We start from the raw sequence: 22,179 nt of genomic DNA, 5'->3' as shown, positions 1-22,179 counted from the left end.
AGTTATAAAAGAGACCTAAGGAGCAACTTTTTCATGCAGAGGGTGGTGCGTGTACGGAATGAGCTGCCAGAGGAAGCGGTGAAGGCTGGTACAATTGCAACATTTAAAAGACATCTGGATGGGTATATGAATAGGAAGGGTTTGGAGGGATATGGGCCAGGTGCTGGCAGGTGGGACTAGATTGGGTTGGGATATCTGGTCGGCATGGACAGGTTGGACTGATGGATCTGTTTCCGTGCTGTACATCTCTATGACTCTAATCTAAATGTTTAGTTTACAAGTAGGGAGACTGACTGTTTACAAGTAATACCTTGGGAGGACTGGCAATCAATTGTCTCCACCCACCTTGCTATCACAGTTCCCATGCCAAAGACTGTTTCCCTCAAAAATGATTAAGTATTAAAAATGTTTATTTCTCAATCATAGTCTCCAAGGAGACAGGTATTAGTTTCTGAGGAACATGAGAGTCGACATTTTGGGCAGAAGCCCTTCATCAGGAATATGTCCAAAACATCAACTCTCCTGCTCCATGGATGCTGCCTGACCTGCTGTACTTTTCCAACCTTTTTGACTCTGATTCTCCAGCATCTGCATTCTTCACTTTCTCCCAGGCATTAATTTCTGTACATTAAATTCAAAAGCAAAATCTAAATGTTAAAATTCAAACAATTTTACTCTGCTTTTTCATGGTACAGAAAAGAATACTTAGCAGCAGAATGTTCATCAAACATGAAAACCACCCTCCCACTCTTAAACTTCAAAGTCAAATAGCTCATCCCTTTCTGCTTTTGGTGATCTTTTCTGATTTCATCAGAGACCTCTATAACCCACTCACAAAGTGTTGCTGATGCCAGAGCCCATATGTAGCATTTCTTGGTGAATTTTTTCTTTATTCATTTGTGGGATTTGGGCGTCGCTGGCTGGCCGCGTTAATAGTCCATCTCTATTTACCCTTGACAAGATGGTGGTGAGCTGCCTTCTTGAATTGCTGCGGTCCACTTGCCTTAGTTGACCCACAATGCCGGTACAGAGGGAATTCCAGGTTTTTGACCCATGACTGTGAAGGAACGGCGATATATTTCCAAATCAGGGTGGTGAGTGGCTTGGAGGGGAACTTGCAGATGGTGGTATTCCCAAGTACCTGCTGCCCTTTTCCTACTAGATGGAAGTGGTCGTGGGTTTGGAAGGTGCTGTGTAAGGATCTTTGGTGAATTTCTGCAGTGCATCTTGTAGATAGTACACACTGCTGTTACTGAGTGCCAGTGGTGGAGGGATTGAATGTTTGTTGATGCAATGCCAATCAAGCAGGTTGCTTTGTCCTGGATGGTGTCAAGCGTCTTGAGTGTTGTTCGAGCTGCACCCATCCAGGCAAACAGGGAGTATTCCATCACATTCCTGACTTGTGCCTTGTAGATGGTGGACAGACTTTAGGGTGTCAGGAGGTGAGTTACTCACAAAAATATCCTTAGTCTCTGACCTGCTCTTCTGGTGACTGTGTTTATGTGGTAAGTTTCTGGTCAATGGTAACCCCAAGGATATTGAGAGTGGGGGATTCAGTGATGGCAATACCACTGAATGTCAAAGGGGCAGTGGTTAGACTGCCTATTATTGGTGATGGTCATTGTCTGGCATTTGTGTGGTGCAAATGTTACTTGCCACTTCTTGGCCCAAGACTGGATATTGTGCAGATCTTGTTGCATTTGAACACGGACTGTTTCAGTATCTGAAGAGTCATGAATGGTGCTGAACACTGTGCAATCATTGGTGAACATCCCCACTTCTGACCTTATGACAGAGGGAAGGTCACTGATGAAGCAGCCGAAGATTGTTCTGCCTAGGACACTATCCTGAGGGACCACTGCAGAAATGTCTTGCAGCGGAGATGACTGACCCTCCACAACCACAACCATCTTCCTTTGTGCCAGGTATGACTCTAACCAGCGGAGTGTTTGCCCCCTGATACCCACTGATTCCAGTTTTGCCTGGGCTCCTTGATGGCACACTGTCAAATACAGCCTTGATGTCAAGGGCTGTCACTCTCACCTCATTTCTGGAATTCAGCTCTTTTGCCCATGCTTGAACCAAGGCTGTAATGAGTCAGGAGCTGAGTGACCCTGGCGAAATTCAAACTAGGCACAACTGAGCAGTTTGTTGCTGAGCAGGTGCTGCTTGATAGCATTGTTGATGATCCCCTCCGTCACTTTACTGATGATGGAGAGTAGACCAATGGAGCAGTAATTGGCCGGGTTGGATTTGTCCTGCTTTTTGTGTACAGGATATACCTGGGCACATGGTTGGATAGATGCCAATGTTGTAATTGCACTGAAAGAGCTTGGCTAGGGGAGCGGCAAGCTCTGGAGCAAACATCTTTAGTACTATTGCCGAATGTTATCAGGGCCCATTGCCTTTGTTGTACCAGTGACTCCAGCTGTTTCTTGATAACACGTGGAGTGAATCAAATTGGCTGGAAACTAGTCTCTGTGACGCTGGGGACCACCGGAGCCCAAGATGGATCATCCACTCGGCACTTCTGACTGAAGCTGCTGCGAATGCATCAGCCTTATCTTTTGCACTGATGTGCGGGGCTGCTCCATCATTGAGGCTAGGCTCCTCCTCCAGTGAGTTGTTTAATTGTCCACCACCATTCATGACTGGCTGTGGAAGAACTGCAGAGTTTAGATCTGATCCGTTGGTTGTGGAATCGCTCAGCTTTGTCTATCACTTGCTGTTTATGCCATTTAGCACACAAGTAGTCCAGTTTGGTAGTTTCACCAGGTTGACACCTCATTTTTAGGTATGCCTGATGCTGCTCCTGGCATGCCCTCCTGCACTCTCCATTGATCCTGGGTGCATCCCTTGGCTTAATGGTAATGGTTGAGTTGGGGATTCGCCAGGCCAGGAGGTTGCAGATTGTGCTGGAGTACAGTTCTGCTGCTGCTGAATGCCTTCACTCCTCCAATCATCCAGTCAGTCCACTTTTTTCTGCATTCTTGGCTTTACAGATACCCAGTGGTTGAGCAAGGCTGGCGAGAACACTGGGAATCACTGCGATGTTACTATTCTACCACTTAACTTCAGATCATCAACAAGGTCTGATCTAAAACATCCCAGATGAAAAGACTTTTATCTTTATGTAGTCTTCCTGGTTGGAATCTCCAAACTTTTAAGTTACTTCCATCATGAATTAGAGCAACTACGCTTTTTGGAAACTGCTGTTAGGGAGGGCTTCTTTCCTGAATATCACGTTTGGCCTGTCAGATGTACAATACAACACAACACAATCTGCTGTTTTCATAGTCAAATGTCGTCAATGTTTTCTCTCCAACTCACAGGCATGACAAAATTCATGAGAATTTCAACCATGTTTAGGCTATTCTTTTCTGGTGTTTGATTACAAACTGCTGAAATGTGATCATCGAGTAGAGTTGCCAGTGTTGGACTGTGTTAGACAAAGTCAAAAATTACACAACACCAGGTTTTACTCCAATGGGTTTATTTGAAAACACAAGCACCCGCACATTCCATCCCACGAATCTCCCGATACAGCACATTATTTCCCTCCATCTTCATTACCTACAGTCAGCACCACCCCCCCCAACAAAAACAGATTTCCTTCCCCACCCCTATCTGCATTCTGCAGAGACCATTCCCTCCTCGACTCCTTCAATAGGTCCACACTCCCCACCAACCCACTGTCCATAACCGGCACCTTCCCCTGCTGCCCTATGAGGTGCAAAACCTGCACCTACATGTCCCCCATCATCTCCATCCAAGGCCTGAAGGGATAATTTCAAATCTGGCAGAGACTTTCCTGCACAACCTCCCACTTCATTTACTGCATCCTTTGCTCTCTACGTGATCTCCTCGACATCGGGGAGACTGAGCACCAACTCGAGGACCAGTTCAGGGAACATCTCTTGTCTGCACACGCGAACCAACTCCACCACCCTCTGGCCAAACACTTCAATTTCCCCTCCCATTCCCCCAAGGGCATGAAAATCCAGTGCCTCCTCCACCACCAAATCAAAGCCACCCGCTGACTGTAGGAAGAACACTTCACCTTCTGCCTCGGGACCCTACAACCACACGACATCAACGGAGATTTCACCACTTTCCAAGTTTCCCCACCCCTCATCTCATCCCAGATCCAATTTTCCAGTTTGGCACCGCCTTCTTGAGCTGACCTACCTGTCCATCTTTGTTCCCACCTGTACACTCCATCCTCCACAATGAGCTATCACTTCCCACCTGCATCCACCTATCACCATCCCACCTACCTTTCCCTCCAGCCTCTTCCCCCACTATATTCCTAATTAAGCATTTATGCCCAAAACGTCGACTCTCTTGCTCCTCGGATGCTGCCTGACCTGCTGTGTTTTTTCCAGTGTCATGCTTTTCAACTGACTCGCCAACATCTACAGTTCTCACTTTCTCCTCGAGTTTTCAAATAAGTCTGTTCAATTATAACCTCACATTGTGAGATTTTTGACCTTGGAAATGTGATAAGACAGTCATCAGGCTTTGGTGGAAGATGCTGTGAAATATTGGACTTTTGATGTTGTAGAAAATTATTTTCCTTTACTAAAAAGGTACACCATCCAGGGCTGCATTTGAAATCTGCAATTCATAATTTCCTTGCTTGTTTCAGGGAATATATTTCTCAAGGATTTATCCAAATCATGCCTGTTGTGGCAATACTGACTGGCTTATTTTGCAACTTCATTTTCTCACTGCAACTACCTCTGTTTCTGCTCTTATTCTTCAGCCACCTATCTAAGTCACGTAGAAATCTTTCCAAATGTTCTTCTCTGACACCTCGAATTCTATAGCTCTGCACAATTATTTGTCAGCTCTACAATTTCATTGACTTTGAACTGAGCCCTGAGTCTCCTGCTCCTTTTTCACAATGTTTCCATTGGAGATGGGAGGATTCATGGGAACACAACATGCACCAATGAGGACATAGCCTTGACATCACATATTGATTTGCACAGACAAGAGAAGTTGAGCAGTCATCTGCAATGCTCTGTTATAATATGATTCTATCAAGTAGGTTTGCACTACAGCTGGTATGTATCAAGAGTTTTCATGGTTTGGGTTAAAAGGTCAGAGCTTGACTTGTACATGAGGTGGAAAAGGAAATCATGCTTTGGCTAAAAGTTATGGGGTGGGGGAGGCGAAGTCAACTTTTATAGAGGATCACCCATTACTTGCACCTGTACACTAGTCACTCAAATAATAAATAGTTATTTTTTTAATTGTGGCAAAATGGATAGAATAATGAATAAGTGATTTTGTATTTTTAATTTCCATTCACTCACCAGAAGATACAAGAAATTATCATGTGTTTAATTAAGTGGAGTTGACAGTATAAGGAATTCTATCTGTAGGGAATTATGAAAACAACGTTTGCTAGTTAACAGCATTAGATTCATCCAATAACACACAGTACATTAATAGCAACAAGTCTCTCAACACAGATACAGATGTGCAATAATTAGAAATTATAAAGCAATCATCATTTATAAACAGAGAAAAAAAATCCAATAAATTCAGTGTTTTTCATCATAAATGTACACTAAGCCAAAGAAAATTCTGTGAACTGCACTTACTTTCTAAATATTCCCAGGTACTTCTGTTTACCACAGAAACCTGCAAGACCATTTTATTTTTAAATTGCAGTCAATACCTATTCATTAAAACTAAAGAATTCCTTAATTTAGCTTTTGAAAAAAATCTTACCTCCCTCCACAAAAATTATCTTAAGAATTTCAAAACCATTTTTTCTTTAAAAAAGGATATACTGTCAACACCATGAAACACAATATTCAGGGACATGACCAATGCCAAGAAAACGGTTAGTCCAAAACACTTAGTGACAAAATGACAAACAACAGACAGGTGCTATTAACAGTAGAGAAATTTAAGGTTGTAATCTAACCTTACAGTTCAGAGACAATTATAAAAACTGATTTATCTTTGCTGTTTATGTTGTAACATGAACCCCAAGATTTGGTTAGATAAATCATCTAAATACACCACAGTGTCAATTCTATATTTATCCTCCAGACTTGTATTTAAAAATAAGTCACATCAGGAAAATCCATTATAGTGTCAAGTATTTTATGATGTCTTTAAAGTGATGCACTAATTGAAAGAAAGAATTAAGTTTGCAACATTAGAATTTCAACGAACACCAGAAGGACTTATCAATTAATTTACAGTGCCCATATTAATATTACTATATGAGACATGTTAACATATTAATGGCAGAAATTACATGCATACTCATTGAACTTCCTGACGCTAGAAACTGTACCATTGCCAAATGGTCTGGCCACTGCCCAACCAGTTTCCATAGACCAAACCCACTCATGAAATTGTTCTCACATTGCAAACTTTTTCTTTAATTTTACTTACTTCCTCCAGATAAAAAGCTGCTGCTAATGGAACATGCACAGAATGGGACAGAGTGGACCATCTGTGGTTTGGGACTGGAGAAGGCATTCGAGTACAAGGTGTGGACACTGACCGAGGTCAGGGATGGGGTGGCAGATTCGAAATGGGATAGGGTGGATTGACCACTGTCTGGGGACAGGGGGGTGAAAATTTCCATTTTAGGGCAGAACATTGCTGCCAAAACTAGAATGCGTTGACACTCCAGAAGTATTACTTCAGAGATATACTGCTCTGTACGTTTTAGAGCAACTCAAAAACTGAATAAATTCATGTAATTAGCAGAGTAATGTACAGTAATGGACTCCTGGCTAATCACATAACAATCTGGGCAGAGTAAAACCAGCAACTAAAAGTTCAAAATTCCCCTTGTAAGTACCATGGACGTTCTTTCGTCAAGACATCCTCAGATCCTGAGACACATCAGTAATGCAAGTTGAGTGGTTCTTGCTTATCGGAAGGTTTCATGTTGACCTTCCTTTTCGGAATGCCTCCACTGAGATGCTGGTAGCAAGCTGGCTGGTTCACTTCAAAAGTGGTCTCTGACATATCAATTGAAAGTCACAGCTTACTGCAATTGCTGAAGAAAATATACTCTGGTTTTCTTCCTGTTCAAAGTGAAATTTGACTGCAGAGAACCAAGATATTGCTCCTGAATTCTTGAGAGATCGGATCATTTCTCTGGCCCTAGCCCAAACCCGCGAACCTGTCATATGGCATGGAAAAGACCTTTGTCATCAATAATTGGTCACTAGTCCACAGACCAATCAGATTTTTGTTACTAACCAAAGCTCCATCTGTAAACAACCTCTCATCTCCAGCCTATCTGTAGACACTGGTGTGACCCACAGACATACAAGCAGCATTAAGTAATAAATTCCTTGCTTTCAAGTCATGTTGCAAACCTTGATTTTTAAAACACTTTTCTCTCTAATTTTAAAAAGTACAATTTAAAAAGACATATCTTTACAAATAAAATGAAACTCTCTTGCATTTTGCCAGGCAGAAACAGAGAAAGGATTCTCGATCATAGGTGCGTGGGTGGATGTGTATATGAGTGGGTATATCTGTGATAACAGATAACTCAGATCCAAACTTAGACCTGGCTTGATAGACCACAAGTTTTATATTTACATTTGTTTAACACGGTGGTCAGTCATTGAACATGTTCACAAAGTCTAGCAGTGTACTTTTAGCAAGCTGTAAAAGTTAATTACACATAATATAAAAAGTATAACTAAGTTACACGATACAAGTATTTGAAATCATCTTAAAACAAGCATTAGAAAGAAAGATTCAACTGCCAACAATAACTTCACAGACAATCAAACCTCAGTGAACGGTCATCTCTAACACTACTTTAAAAGCTTGTTGCTCAGCTGCCACAATTGTAATTGGTTTCATTTGGCATATTTGACAAATTTCTTCAGTCAATATTTCTTACAGTGACCCTTAAACAATCTACTAACTCAGATCTTTTGCTCCTCAATGTGTCTTCCTTAAAATTTACATTTCAACAGCTTTGGAGGGTGTCTTCCACGTATGGAGTCAGCTATTACGAGGGGGCATAGCTTTAAATTAAGGGGTGGTAGGTATAGGACAGATGTTCGGGGTAGATTCTTTACTCAGCGAGTCGTGAGTTCATGGAATGCCCTGCCAGTAGCAGTGGTGGACTCTCCCTCATTATGGGCATTTAAACTGGGATTGGATAGGCATATGGAGGGTAGTGGGCTAGTGTAGGTTAGGTGGGCTTGGATCGGCGCAACATCGAGGGCCAAAGGGCCTGTACTGCACTGTATTTTTCTATGTTCTATGTTCCTCCATGACTTGCCCATTGCCTCCTGTCTCTTACACTTGTATCATACTGACTTCTAAGTCAATCTGAAGTCCTTTTGTTCTGCCCCGATTGTGGAGACTATAAAACATCTGGCATATCTGTTATTGAATGAACAGTCACCTGACGAAGCAGCAGTGCTTCGAAAGCTTGTGATTCCAAATAAACCTATTGGACAATAACCTGGTGTCGCGTGACTTCTGACCCTACAACTGTACAAAGTGTTAGTGAGACCACATCTGCAATACTCTGAGCATTTTTGGTTCCTTTATTTAAGGAAAGATACATCATTTATTTGAAGGCAGTTCAGAGGAAGTTCATTAGGATGACCATGGTGTACAGGCATTGTCTTATGGAGCAAAGGCTAAGCAGATTATGACTTTACTCACTGGAGTTCAGAAGAATGATAAGTGGTCTCTTTTAAACATATAAGATTATGAAGGGGCTTTACAAAGTAAATGTTGAAAGGATGCTTCCCCCATTGGGAGAGTCTGGGATCAGAGGGCATAGTCTCAGAATACATTTAAGACTGAGGTCAGAAGGAATTTGTTCTCTGAACATTGAGCATCTTTGGAACTCCTTGCCACAGAAAGCTGTGGGGAAAGAGTCCTTGTGTATATTTAAGGCTGAGATAGACAGATTCCTAATCCGTAGGGGAATCAAGGGTTACAGGGAAAGCACCAGAAAGTGGACATGAGGAATGTTTGATCAGCCATTATCCTAGTGAATGGTGGAACAGGCTCTCGGGGCTGTTTGTTCTCTTCCTGCTTCTATTTCCTACATCTTATATGAATAACTTTTATCACTCTATAGATAAGTGTGTAATATAAAACAATTCTTAAAGAGAGGCTTGATAATTAGGAGCGTGGGAATAAAAGCAACAAGGAGCAGGCCGTTAGGGCCGATTGCCTGCCCCTCTTCCGTGGTTACGTCAGAGCCCAGGTGTCTCTGGAGAAGGAGCACGCGGAGTCCACCAACACTCTTGAGCTGTTCAGGGAGAAGTGGGCACCGCAGGGAGTGGAGTGTATTATTTCCCCCTCCAACTCTATTTTCATTTAATCCCTGCCCTCCTCTTCATTGTTTCATCATGCAGCATTGCCCTCTAAAAAGGGCATTGCTCGTCACTGGCCCCTTGGGTGTTTTCTTTCTTCCTGGCGGTGAAAACGGAATAAAGATTTGTCTACCTTGTGTCTTTCACTGCGTCCCACACCTGCACACTCACAACATGGGTGCAGGGGAAAATATAAGCACTACCGCAGCTAAGTGGTAGTGTGGGAAAAAAGAAAAAAAAGCAACAAGGAACAGAATTCCTTTCTTGTAATTAGGAAAGCAAAAACTGTTCGACGAGCATTTATATTCACAAAAGGTGTTGTGTCAGAAGATTTCCGTTTGTAAGAAAGACTCTGGATATTTGGAAAATACAGTAAAATGATCACTGGTGAAAGAGTGATTTAAAAGATAACAAAAACCTTCAATAAAAATCTGATTCCTCCGCCCACTTTTCATAAAATAGTTACAGCACAGAAGGCAGCTATTTGACTCACCTCATCTAAGGCATCTCCCTGTAACAGCAACTCGTTTATTTCCACTTTCCAACTCTTTTTAAAAATAATTTACTCATGGGACATGAGCATCGCTTTGGCAAACATTTATGGCCACTAAGGTGCTGGTGAACTGCTTTCTTGAACTGCTGCAGACCACATGTTGTAGTTTGACTTACAATGATATGAGGAGGAAATCCAGCATTTTGACCCAGTGACAAAGGATGAACGACAGTACATTTCCAAATCAGGACAGTGAATGGCTTGAAGGGGAGAGCTTGCAGATGGTGGTGTACCCATGTGTCTACTGCCCTTGGCCTTCTAGATGGCAGTGCTCATGGTTTGAAAGATGGTGTTCTTCAGTCTTCCAGCACCACCTGAATAGAAAGGAGTATTGGAAGAGTATGGGTAGCCCCTCTACAATTTCCATTCTTACTTCCTTCCTTGGCCAACCTTTTCAATATCTCCTTATAATCTGTCAACCAATGTCTCAACTACCTCCACTTTCAGTATGAATTAACTGCACTTTCCCAAGAAACGAGATGCTAAGTACTAATCTAATACCTCAGTCAAATGCTCTGCCTTCCTGCACAAATCCACTTTATTTATGCAAAGTGCACAACTTTTGTCTTTATAGCTATATATGTGCCAGGATAATAAACAAGGCAGGGAGAAAGATTAGCAAACTTTGCTTCATCAACCAAATCATCAGGAAACAAATGGGAAAAATATGAAATTAGTGAGCATAAGACAGACCTGCTAACAACTAGCACTGGCGAGGTTGTGGTAGAAGCGGAAAGGCTGTGCATAAAGCTCTCTGCAAAGAATCTGATGCCTAGCATATTTGAATTCCACTACCAATCCAAACACATAAGCTCTTAACTCTGTAAGCATCCCTGTGAAACAGATACGTAGCTTATAAACATGAAACCATGAAGAAATTATACTTCCATACGTATCAAGTTGTCAAATGTCCCTTTTAACCTTAGATTTATTACTTTTTCAGTTCCTTACTAATTATCTTAAAAGAATATTATTCTCAATATGACACTATCTTCCAGATCCGTATCAAATTTATTACTATATAAACTTTATGTAAGTTTTGTTTGTCAGCTATATAAATAATTTGGAAAAAGAATATAGGAGGCGTGGTTATGACTTTGTGGATGACACCAAAATTAGTGGTTATAGTGGACACTGAAAGAGGTTATCTAAAATTACAAAACGATTTTGATCAATTGGGTCAATGGGCTGAGGAGTGGCAGATGGAGTTTAATTTGGATAAATGTGAGGTATTACATTTTGGACCTTTACAATTAATGGCCCTGGGTAGTGTCATAGAACAGAGAACCCAGGGGTTCAGGTATATAATTCTTTGAAATTTGTTTCACAACTAGACAGAGTGGTTAAGAAGGTGTTTAGCACACTTGCCTTCATTATTCAGACCTTTGTGTATAGGATTGGGGTGACATTTTAAGGTTGCATAGGACCTTCGTGAGGCCTCACATGGAGTACTGTGCGCAGTTTTGGTTGCCCTGTTGCAGAAAAGATGTTATTAACTGGAGAGGGTTCAGAAATAATTAACCAGGATGCTGACCAGAATAGAGGGTTTGAGTTATAAAAATAGGTTGGAAAGGCTGGGACTTTTTTCAACGGAGCATAGGAAGTAGAGTGGTGACCTTATTTAGGTTTATAAAATCATGAGGAGTATAGATAAGATGAATAGCAAAGGTCTATTGCCAAGGCGGGTGAGTTCAAAACTAGGGGCATATTTTTAAGGTGAAAGGAGCAAGATTTAAAAAGAACGAGGAGCAAATTATTTTTAAATGAAGCATGGTTAGTGTACAGAATGAACTGCCAGAGGAAGTGTGGATGCAGGTACAGTTACAATGTTTACAAATTTGAATAAGTACATGAACAGGAAAGGTTTGGAGGGATACATTCCAAATGCAGGCAAGTGGGACTAATTTAGTTTGGGAACATGTTTGGCGTGGACTGGCTGCACTGAAGGGTCTGTTTTCATGCTGTGTGACTCTATGATTCTATAAGTTAATTACTCCATGCTACACCAAAGCTTTCATTAACAAAGTTGCAACTTTTTCCTTTTTCAGCTATCAACCCAAAATTTCTCAGAAAGCCAAGTTTTCTTAATTTAACCTATTCACAAATGTATAGGTTTTAACTTTGTTAGTCACCAAGTTGCTCAAAATGTAAACTCATTGCTGCTTAGTCATAGTAACAGCAGATTTAAATAACTTTGCAGCTTGACAGTTTCACAGATCCTGTCTCCTTTAATAATTTACATGTCTCTTCTTTTTTCAAAGAAAAATCTGAAGTCACGTGCTGGGGTAAGGTCTTCAATGCACCCAAAATGGCATTTGTTTTCACTCAGCACTAAATTCTAAGGACCCTGCTGTGCACTGGTTTCCTCAGATCGGAGGCATATCCCACAGTTCATCATCACCATTTACCTGACATCAGAAATATAATCTGTTTGAAATGGGGCAGGACTTCTGGATTCATGATCCTGGTGCAATTTTTGATAAGGTATAGAATCCGAGTCCTCAAAAATGCAAACTAGAATTTTCTTTTCCCTCGTTGGGAGATCAAACCAGTGATAATATAATAGTCACCATGAAATCAAATAAAGGAATTAAGAAGAAACGTCTTTACCTAGAGGGTGGTGAGAATGTGGAATAAAAGCAAACAATATTAATGAATTTAAGGGGAGACTTGACAAGCATGTGAAGAGGAGAAAAGATTTCGATGCTGACAAGTTGGAGAAAATGCAGATGGAGCATAAATGACAGCCTGGCTGGTTGGATCAAATGGACAACTTCTGTTCTGTAGATTTGATTTCACTGTTTATTTTCTTCCCTTTTTGATTTCTCTTTGTGCACCAGCTTGGACATTGAATTCACCCACTTTAGTACAACCTCTTACTCATTCCTCCCTCTGAGTGGCTCTCAAGCCTTTAATCTCCTTGTAAAGATGATGTACTACTAGGTCTGTCCTGTCCTTGCAATTTTATCTAATACATGCCCATGTCTCCAAGGTGAAAAACTGGTGCTTGCATTCAGTTCAAGTGCTGTTTGTTAACACAACACCAAGTCCTACCACACATTATAATTGCTGCTTGACTATTTGCACAATCTACAATTATCAGAATGGGTAGCATTCTTGATGAAGGGCTTTTGCCCGAAATGTCGATTTTCCTGCTCCTCGGATGCTGCCTGACCTGCTGTGCTTTTTCAGCACCACTCTAATCTAACTCCGGTTTCCAGCATCTGCAGTCCTCACTTTTGCCTTAGAAGGTGTATGAACTACCATAGGTTGACACGAAGTTAGGAAAGGAGCAATTGGGGTAGGTGGAGGTCTCAGTTGGTGTAAATAAAGTTACAGGGAGGAGATGAGGAGTTGCGAGAATGAGCTCCTAAAATTGAATGACATAAGTGGCTTGAAGCCCCAAAGAACTAAGGCAGGCCCTTTCACCAGCTCACTCAGCAGCTTCTGCATCTGCTTTCAAGAGTACCCATTTGCAGAAGTGGCTGCACAATTAAAATCCTACAGTTGGAGCTCTTTTTTGCCTGAGACAGATCTGAAAATCTTCAGTGAGTTTGAAAATTTCTCTACTCTATACATCTCTCTTCAGAGTGAGCAGTGCAATTCTATTGAAACTGTGTATAATTTTGATAACCTTTATTTGACCATTAACCTTCTCTTCTCAGGAAGAAAAAAAAAATCAAAATCTGCCATCCTCAAAACATTCAACAATAATTTATAACCTGAAAGAAAGTAAACCCACACTTTCAGGTCAAGGAGTTGATTGGATGCCCCTTACATTGCTAAAAGGATACTATCACTGTTAATTAACAGATATAACAAAATGAAATGTTTAATGAACAAGTATTGTGAAAAAGCATTAATTTCATAACAATTATGGTAAGGTTCAGGGCGAAGTTTGTTTTGTGAAGCAAACAGTATATAACTGTCAGCAACTTGCAGAGATTAGCAATTCACAGGCAATCTCTTCCTTGTCACAAGCAGCTAGCTGACTGGCAGATTAATAAAACTGCACATCTTTTAAGGATTTATTTCTTCAGCAAAATCTGTGGCATCATATTTAACATACCATCAAAATTTCACCTGTAAATGTACCTTAGTTTGGACAACAATAGGAAAAAAAAGTCATGAGCTGGTAAATAGGAGCAAATCAATTTTTTTCACTAGATAATAACTAATTCTAGAAAAGTATAATGTTGCAAAATACAGTTACTTAGCATATAAACTTGTTAAAAAGAGAAAATAAAATAAGCAATTTTCCTGTTTTGTGAGTAAAACGAGGGAATTCCTCCAGAATGTGTTTCGTATATAGTTGGTTCTAACACTCGATGTTAATTAACCTAAGCTTTGTAAAGTCTGTCATTGAACTAAATGTTTTTTCCAGTATGACTTGTAATTAACAATCAACCAAAGCAATCAACACTTTTGAATCTTCTAGTGAACAATAACCTTTGAAGGAGCATTAGTAGCTTGGATTACAAGTAGTATCTTTATCGAGTAGGTGGCAATCTATAAACAAAACATTCAGTGAGTCAATCCATAGTCAAAATATCATACAGTCCTCAGTCCATTTTAGTGCCATTTTTCATACTTGGAATCCCAGTTTTGCTGTTATCTACTTATACAATATTTACAGTAGTTTCCTACTGGCGCCCAGCCACCAGAGTCAGGACATTCTGTTTTTACAAGTTATGTTTGAAAGCAACTTACTCAGACTCTTTACTGCCATCCACAGAGCTGGCTTCTTTATCCTGTCCTAGTATACTGATCCCAAGAGAGTTTAAAGCACGCAGCAGAATAGTTTCCATAGCTTCTACTGACAGCTTCTCAAGAACGATGACACGGCAGCGACTCAGTAATGCTGAATTGATCTGAAAGGAAGGGTTCTCTGTTGTCGCACCAATCAGTGTAATTGTTCCACACTCGATGTGAGGCAGCAATGTGTTCTGAGTATTGGAGAAAGAGAAAGTTGTTATCACAAAACAGACTGAAAATGTAAGTTTTTGTTTCCAATTACTTCATCCATAGTGGTAGGAAACAGCTTAAATAAAAATGATTAGGAGAAAATGTTAATTGATTCATGTGAGAACATGGCTTGCCAGCTTATGCCAAAATTATCCCCCAAAATATGTTTGAGTGAAATATTCAATTTGTATTGATTGTTTAAATGGAATGTTTTGACAGGAGATCAACATTTTTAATTCAGGTTTCAAATTAATCTTTCATAATTCAATATAAAACATGTGATTTAAAACATTTGTGTTCCCAAAGTTTCAGATAGCAAACATATGTTTACCTGTTGTGTTTTATTGAAGTGGTGAATTTCATCAAAAAATACAATTGTTCTTCTTTTGAATAGCTTTAGTTCATTTTGAGCTTGTTTTACAACCTCTCGAATCACATCTGTGGCTGCATTCGTGGCAGAAAGACTTACGAATCTTGAACTGTTCTGTTTCTTACTGTTGCTTGCTAAAACGTGGGCTAATGATGTCTGAAAAAAAGTTCATTTTTTAAAAAAAAACTGTACTATTCTGGCACTTCTAAAAAAAATTTAGCAGGAGTTTTGCATTTATCAGATATACACAATTAAGTCCATATTTCTATAATCAATGTGCTGACATTAATGGGCTGGCATGCGGGTGGTGGTGTGGTGCAGGAAACCCAACAAGGCTGAAGATGTCGAAACCCTCCCAAACATAACAACTGGGCCTTATTTAAATAAAATATTGCAGTTTCCAACCCGACGGATTAAAACCCGGGCCTCATTCCTGATGAAGGACTTTTGCCAAAAGGTCAATTCTCCTGCTCCTCGTGTTGTTCATTTCCCCTCCTCAGTGGAAGCAAAACACTCAGAGACACAGTATAGTTTTACCTCCATCATCTTTATTCCGGGCCCTGGATGGAGAGAGAACAATTGCCCATGTGCACAGAGACATAAGTTCTCGGTCTTCTCTCGAACAGCAATTTCTTAATGAATTATATAGTAATTTTACATGGAGGAGTGTCCAGATAAGGCAACATACATATTAATTTGGTTACCATTATAATCAGCAAATGTCAATAGTGAAGATTAAGCCTTCTGCTGTTACACAATGAATGTTCATAACCATTATATGGCTTCACATAATGGATACTTTTCCCCTTGTTAACTGACTTTACATACTAAATTCTTCCAATATTGTTAAATGGCTCTACATAATGAATGCTTTTCCACCTTGTTAACCCGTGACCCTTGCCTCCAGCATTGTTAACTGCAAGTTCTTATCTCATCTGAGTCATGCTCAGCTGTATCACATTTCACAAAAATCAAAACTTAACTCTTTCCTTATCTGCTCATACCATATACACTTTCACACTTGGATGCTGCCTGACCTGCTGTGCTTTTCCAGTACCACACTCTCGACTCTAATCTCCAGCAACTGCAGGCCTCACTTTTGCCTAGATTCAAAGCCATGTTGACAAGTGTGGGCATGAACAAGGAGTAACAGGCATGATTTGGACATGGGTTTTGCTGATCAAGGGAACAATCTGGTTTGGGGAGGCCCAGCATTTCTTTGAGAAATTAGGATGAGTATTCATGTCTCTGAGGAAAAGGAGAAAAAAAATTTGATCTTCTCCTCCACTTCTGGCAGGTTTTGGCTGACGACTCAAATCAATACCAGTTGACATCATTAGCCTCATTTTCCCTAAAATAGCACTCTCTCCATCTAGGTTCTGGTCTGTGTCCCGTTCACCTTCTCAAAACAAGTTAGTATGGTGGGATCAATGATGTAACTGACATTGTAATTGTACCCCTGAATCTCAATCTGTGCTATACAATTCTACATAGTCTGAAAGGACACAGAGGAATTCTGATTCAGGGTTTGTCTGGCTCTATAGAAGTTTTCTCCAATTTTATAAGGTAAGGAACTTCAGGTGAGAAAGATTAGAATGATGTCAGTAGATAAAAAGTATTGTGGAAATTTGTAATCCTCTCCTGCAAATAGCTGTTGAAACCAGGTCATTAAGTATTTCTAAACTGAGATTAATGACTAGATTTTTGCAGTGCAAGGTTTATAAGACAAAGGTAGGTATCACAATAGCACAGCACAGAAGGAGACTATTTGGGCAACTGAATCAGGGGGCTCATTCAAACTTAATTGTTGTTGTTATTTTGTCATCCCACTTCCTACTGTGCTAGCTCTCGAAGAGGTACCCAGTTAGCTCCAATATGATGCTGGGACTAAAGGTACCAATCATCCACTTGATTGAATATACTCAAGGACTGAAATGATCTACTTTTGTTCTCATGATGGATTACTGAGTCCATCACTGAACTGAGTATAGCTTCTAACACTATGTCCTACCACCTAACATCTGAACTGAAAGAAAAATCTCCACTTGAGTGTGGGTTTCATCATCCAACGAATTAAAAGGAAAAGTGTTTTCTGTAGGACTATCAACCAAACACACAAGATACTAACTGGAGTAGGAAGATAGTGGGGGTGTGGGAGAACAGGTAACAGAAATAGTCACAGCCTGTTTAACTTTTCTGAGATAGCATTTTTTAAGGAAGTATATAGAATATCATGTTTTTAAAATAAGAAACAACCAGAGTGAAATTGCAATCAGGTCCATCACTGACCAAGTATGGAGCTTATCAGCATCATGAACATTAGAGAATACCAAAAGCCATTGCAGGAAGCCTTCATTATTTTCAATACAGTTTTTGACTTCGTACACAGGAATTCAAGTTAATTGCTCCTAAATCTGGTGCTTCAGATAAACTGGCTCATTTCTTTAACTCATATGCAAGGATGTAACCAGTTGTCTGCACAGGAGGAATGTAAAGTACAGTTAGTGTGCTCTGCCAAACTGAATCACTAGTTCAACAATGAAGCATCAGCCTTGATCTGATTTGCGACCAAGGGTCTTGATTTTGCAGTATTCTATTGGTGACCTCTGACTACGTATTGGCAAACAGAGTAGATAAAACATCGTATTCTAAAAGATGAGGCCAATTCATTGGGCCCCAATCTAAAGTCGTTCATTTTTGTGTTTCAAACCTTCAAACTTTTACCACCGTGAACAACAAAACCATAGACATGGTCGACAATTTAAACTACTTTCAGAGTTTAATAGTCAGCATAGGCACCTCTGATGGAGGCAAACGTCAATGCACAAAATCCTACATCTATTACACAATTTCTCAACAAGACAACAAGTAAGTCATGTCCTAAAATAGCAATCAAGCTCAAATAATCTTGGTATCCTGTCACAGAAGAACAAACACTATATTACGAATTGAGATGCCTTTGACTATTGGCAGATCCCATAAACACAATTAAGAATCTGTTGTTACAATACAAGATTGTTGAACGGTGTGGACTATAATGCACCAAATCAGATGAGAACTCAGTTGAAGAAAGTCCAGCGACAAGCACTTTAGTGAAGGTTCTTTTCAGATGTGACAATCAAGAACCATTTGGATCTACAAATCATGTAGGACTTTCAATGATGACATCCCTACAGATAACAATGAAGGCTGAAAAAGTCATTCGCGCAACACTACACTGCAGTAGCAACTCCAAAATTTAGAGTCTGAAGAAAACTTTGAATGGCAAATTGTGTATAACAAGCCTTGCTGGCAGCATATTGCAGTTGTAAAGGGGTATAAATCAGATTCTCCACAGTATGGAAACAGGCCCTTCTGCGCAACAAGTCCAGACCGACCCTCCGAAGAGTAATCCACCCAGACCCATTCCCCATATTTACCCCTGATTATTACACCTAACACAATGGCAATCTAGTATGGCCAATTCACCTGATCTGCACATCTTCGATTTGTGGGATGAAACCCATGCAGACACGAGGAACATGTGCAAACTCCATACAGTCAGTCACTCAAGGCGGGAATTGAACCCAGGTCCCTGGTGCTGAGATAGCAGTGCTAACCACTGAGCCACTGTGCCACCCCCCCCCCCAAGCTTTTGAAATGTAATGTTTTACTGGTAAATAAACAAGCTGTAACCAAAGACACTATCACCAAATGCTACATTTTTCCATGGTTTAATATCAATAGCACGAATAATCATTTAAATACAAGTGGCAGACACTGGGACTAATTATGTGGAAAACATGAACATAGATCAATTCTAGACAGTAAAGTACAATAAAACAGTGAGACTATATTCATTTCTAGAGTTCTCTAAAATAAATTTTGCCGGACTTAGAACGTTACAGAACAGTACAGGCCCTTCGGCCCTCGATGTTGCGCCAACCTGTGAAATTAATATGATGCCCATTTAACCTACACCATTCCATATGTATGTCCAATGCCCATTTAAATGTCCTTAACATCGGCGAGTTGCAGGCAGGCCGTTTCACGCCCCTACTACTGAGTAAAGCAACTACCCCGATATCTGTCCTAAATCTATCACCTCTCAATTTAAAGCTATATCCCCTCGTGTTAGCCTTCACCATCCGAGGAAAAAGGCACTCACTGACCACACTATCTAACCCTCTGATTATCTTATGCATCTCGATTAAGTCACCTCTGAACCTTCTTCTCTCCAACAAAAACAGCCTCAATTCCCTCAGCCTTTCCTCATAAGACCTTCCTTCCATACCAGGCAACATCCTAGTAAATCTCCTCTGAAGCATTTCCAAAGCTTCCATATCCTTCTTATAATGCGGTGGACCAGAACAGTATGCAATACTCCAGGTGCAGCCTTCCAGTGTCTTGTACAACTGAAGCATGACCTTGTGGCTCCAAAACTCAATCCCCCTACCAATAAATGCCAACACACCATATGCCTTCTTAACAACCCTATCAACCTGGGTGGCAACCTACAGGGATTTATGCACCAGGACACCGAGATCTCTCTGTTCATCTACACTGCCAAGAATTTCACCATTTGCCCAGTACTCTGCATTCCTGTTACTTCTTCCGAAATTAACTACCTCACACCTTTCCACATTAAACTTCACTTGTCACTTCTCAGTCCAGCTCTGCATCTTATCTATGTCCCTCTGTAACCCATAACATCCTTTGGCACTATCCACAACTCTGCCTACCTTAGTGTCATCCACAAATTTACTAACCCATCCTTCTATGCACACATCCAGATCATTTATACAAATGACAAACAGCAGTGGCCCCAAAACAGATATTTGCAGCACACCACTGGTAATGGAGCTCCAGGATGAACATTTCCCATCAACCACCAGCCTCTCTTCTTTCAGCTAGCCAATTTCTGATCCAAACTGCTACATCACCTTCAATCCCGAAGCTCTGTATTTTGTGCAATAGCCTACCATGTGGAACCTTATCAAATACCTTACTGAAACCTTACTGAAGTCCAAAAACACCACATCAACCATTTTACTGTCATCCATCTGTTTTGTCACCTTCTCGAAGAACTCAATAAGGTTAGTGAGGCACGACTTACCCTTCACAAAACCGTGTTGACTATCCCTAATCAAATTATTTCTTTCCAGAAGATTATAAATCCTATCTCTTATAACCTTACCCACAACCAAAGTAAGGCTCACTGGTCTATAATTACCAGGGTTGTCCCGACTCCCCTTCTTAAACAAGAGAGCAACATTTGCTATCCTCCAGTCTTCTGGCACTACTCCTGTCGACAATGATGGCATAAAGATCAAAGCCAAAGGCTCTGAAATCTCCTCCCTGGCTTCCCAGAGAATCCAAGGATAAATCCCATCCGGTCCACGGGTCTTATGTAGTTTCAGATTTTCCAAAATTGCTAAAACCTCCACTTTGTCAACCGCAATCCCATCTAATCTAGTAGCCTGTATGTCTGTACTCTCACTAACATTGCCTTTTTCCAATGTGAATACTGATGAAAAGCATTCATTCAGTGCTTCCCCTATGTCTTCAGATTCCACACATAACTTTCCATTACTATCTTTGATTGGACATAATCTTATTCTAGTCATTATTTTTTTCATGATATACCGAGAGAAGGCCTTAGGGTTTTCCTTGATCCTATCTACCAACATGAGCCTCCTGGCTCTTCTTAGCCCTCTCTTTAGATCTTTCCTGGCTAACTTATAATTCTCAAGCCCCCTAACTGAGCCTTCACACCTAATCCTCATTTAAGCCTTCTTCTTCCTCCTGAGAAGAGCTTCAACTTCTTTAGTTAACCACGGCTACCTATCTCGACAACTACCTCCCTGTCTGATAGGTATATACTTATCAAGAACTCACAGCAGCTGTTCCTTGCATAAGCTCCGCAGTTCAAGTGTGTCCCTCCCCTGCAGTTTCCTTCCACATCCTATGCATCCTAAATCTTGCTTAGTTGCATCATAATTGCCTTTCCCCCAGTTATACCCCTTTCCATGGGGTATATATCTATCCTTGCCCATTGCATTTGTAAACATGGTCACTATCGCCAATGTGCTCACCTACCTCCAAATCTAACACCTGGCCAGGTTCATTCTCCAGTACCAAATCCAATATGGCTTCACCCCTTGTTGGCCTATCTACATACTGTGTCGGAAAACAGTCCTGCACGCATTGAACAAAAACTGACTCATCTAAACTACTTGAACCATAGTATTCCCAGTCAATATTGGGGAAGCTAAAGTCCCCCATAACAACTACTCTGTTACTCTCGCTCCTGTTCAGAACCATCTTTGCTATCCTTTCTTCTACATTCTTGGAGCAATTTGGAGGCCTATAGAAAACACCCAACTGGGTGACCTCTCCTTTCCTGTTTCTAACCCCAGCCCAAACTACCTCAATGGAGTCCTCAAACAATATCTCAGCTGCTGTAATACTATCCTTGATTATCAATGCCAAACCCCCTCCGCTTTTACCATCTTCTCTGTTCTTACTGAAACATCTAAATCCCAGAATCTGCAACAACCATTCCTGTCCCTCCTCTAGCCATGTCTCTGAAACGGCCACAACATCAAATTCCAGGTACCAACCCATGTTGTAAGTTCACCCACCTTATTCCGGATGCTCCTGGTATTGAAGTACACACATTCAAACCAACATCCTGATTGCCTGTGCCCTCTCATGACTTTGTATGTCTATCCCTGACCTCACTACCGTCAACCTCCTGTACACTTATATTTTTTAAAAAAAGAACATTTACAATTTAACAATAATTTTGAAATACGTGAAGGAATCTGAAGACTTCTTATTCTTTGCTGGCAGAAGTGGATTGAGCCTATGTAGTTTAACAAAGTACATAAATCCATCATAGACACCTATTAAAATGATAAAAATAAGCCACATGAAACACAATACTACTGCAAGGCCAAGGTGTCATA

At 40.6% G+C, this 22,179-nt stretch overlaps 2 protein-coding genes across 4 annotated transcripts in view; one reads left to right on the top strand and one right to left on the bottom strand.

Annotated features, from left to right (window-relative positions):
- The window catches only part of wrnip1 (WRN helicase interacting protein 1), a 69,829-nt gene that overhangs the window by 40,002 nt on the left and 7,648 nt on the right, over nt 1–22,179 (bottom strand). For all 3 annotated transcript variants that reach the window (XM_043719401.1, XM_043719400.1, XM_043719399.1), the window contains exons 2-3: nt 15,191–15,385; nt 14,605–14,840 (exon numbers count right to left, since the gene is read on the bottom strand). In XM_043719401.1, coding sequence (XP_043575336.1) covers nt 14,605–14,840; nt 15,191–15,385 — 431 coding nt within the window. The remainder of the gene's footprint in view (nt 1–14,604; nt 14,841–15,190; nt 15,386–22,179) is intronic.
- Nucleotides 14,809–22,179, top strand: part of mylk4b (myosin light chain kinase family, member 4b) — a 189,528-nt gene continuing 182,157 nt past the window's right edge. The window contains exon 1 of the mRNA XM_043719397.1: nt 14,809–14,889. The gene's annotated coding sequence lies outside the window, so the exon portion shown is untranslated. The remainder of the gene's footprint in view (nt 14,890–22,179) is intronic.

Source organism: Chiloscyllium plagiosum, chromosome 29 (genome assembly GCF_004010195.1).
Source record: "Chiloscyllium plagiosum isolate BGI_BamShark_2017 chromosome 29, ASM401019v2, whole genome shotgun sequence".
Taxonomy (NCBI): Eukaryota; Metazoa; Chordata; class Chondrichthyes; order Orectolobiformes; family Hemiscylliidae; genus Chiloscyllium; species Chiloscyllium plagiosum.
The sequence above is the reverse complement of the archived record's forward strand: the minus strand, read 5'-3'. Positions and strand labels throughout refer to the sequence as shown.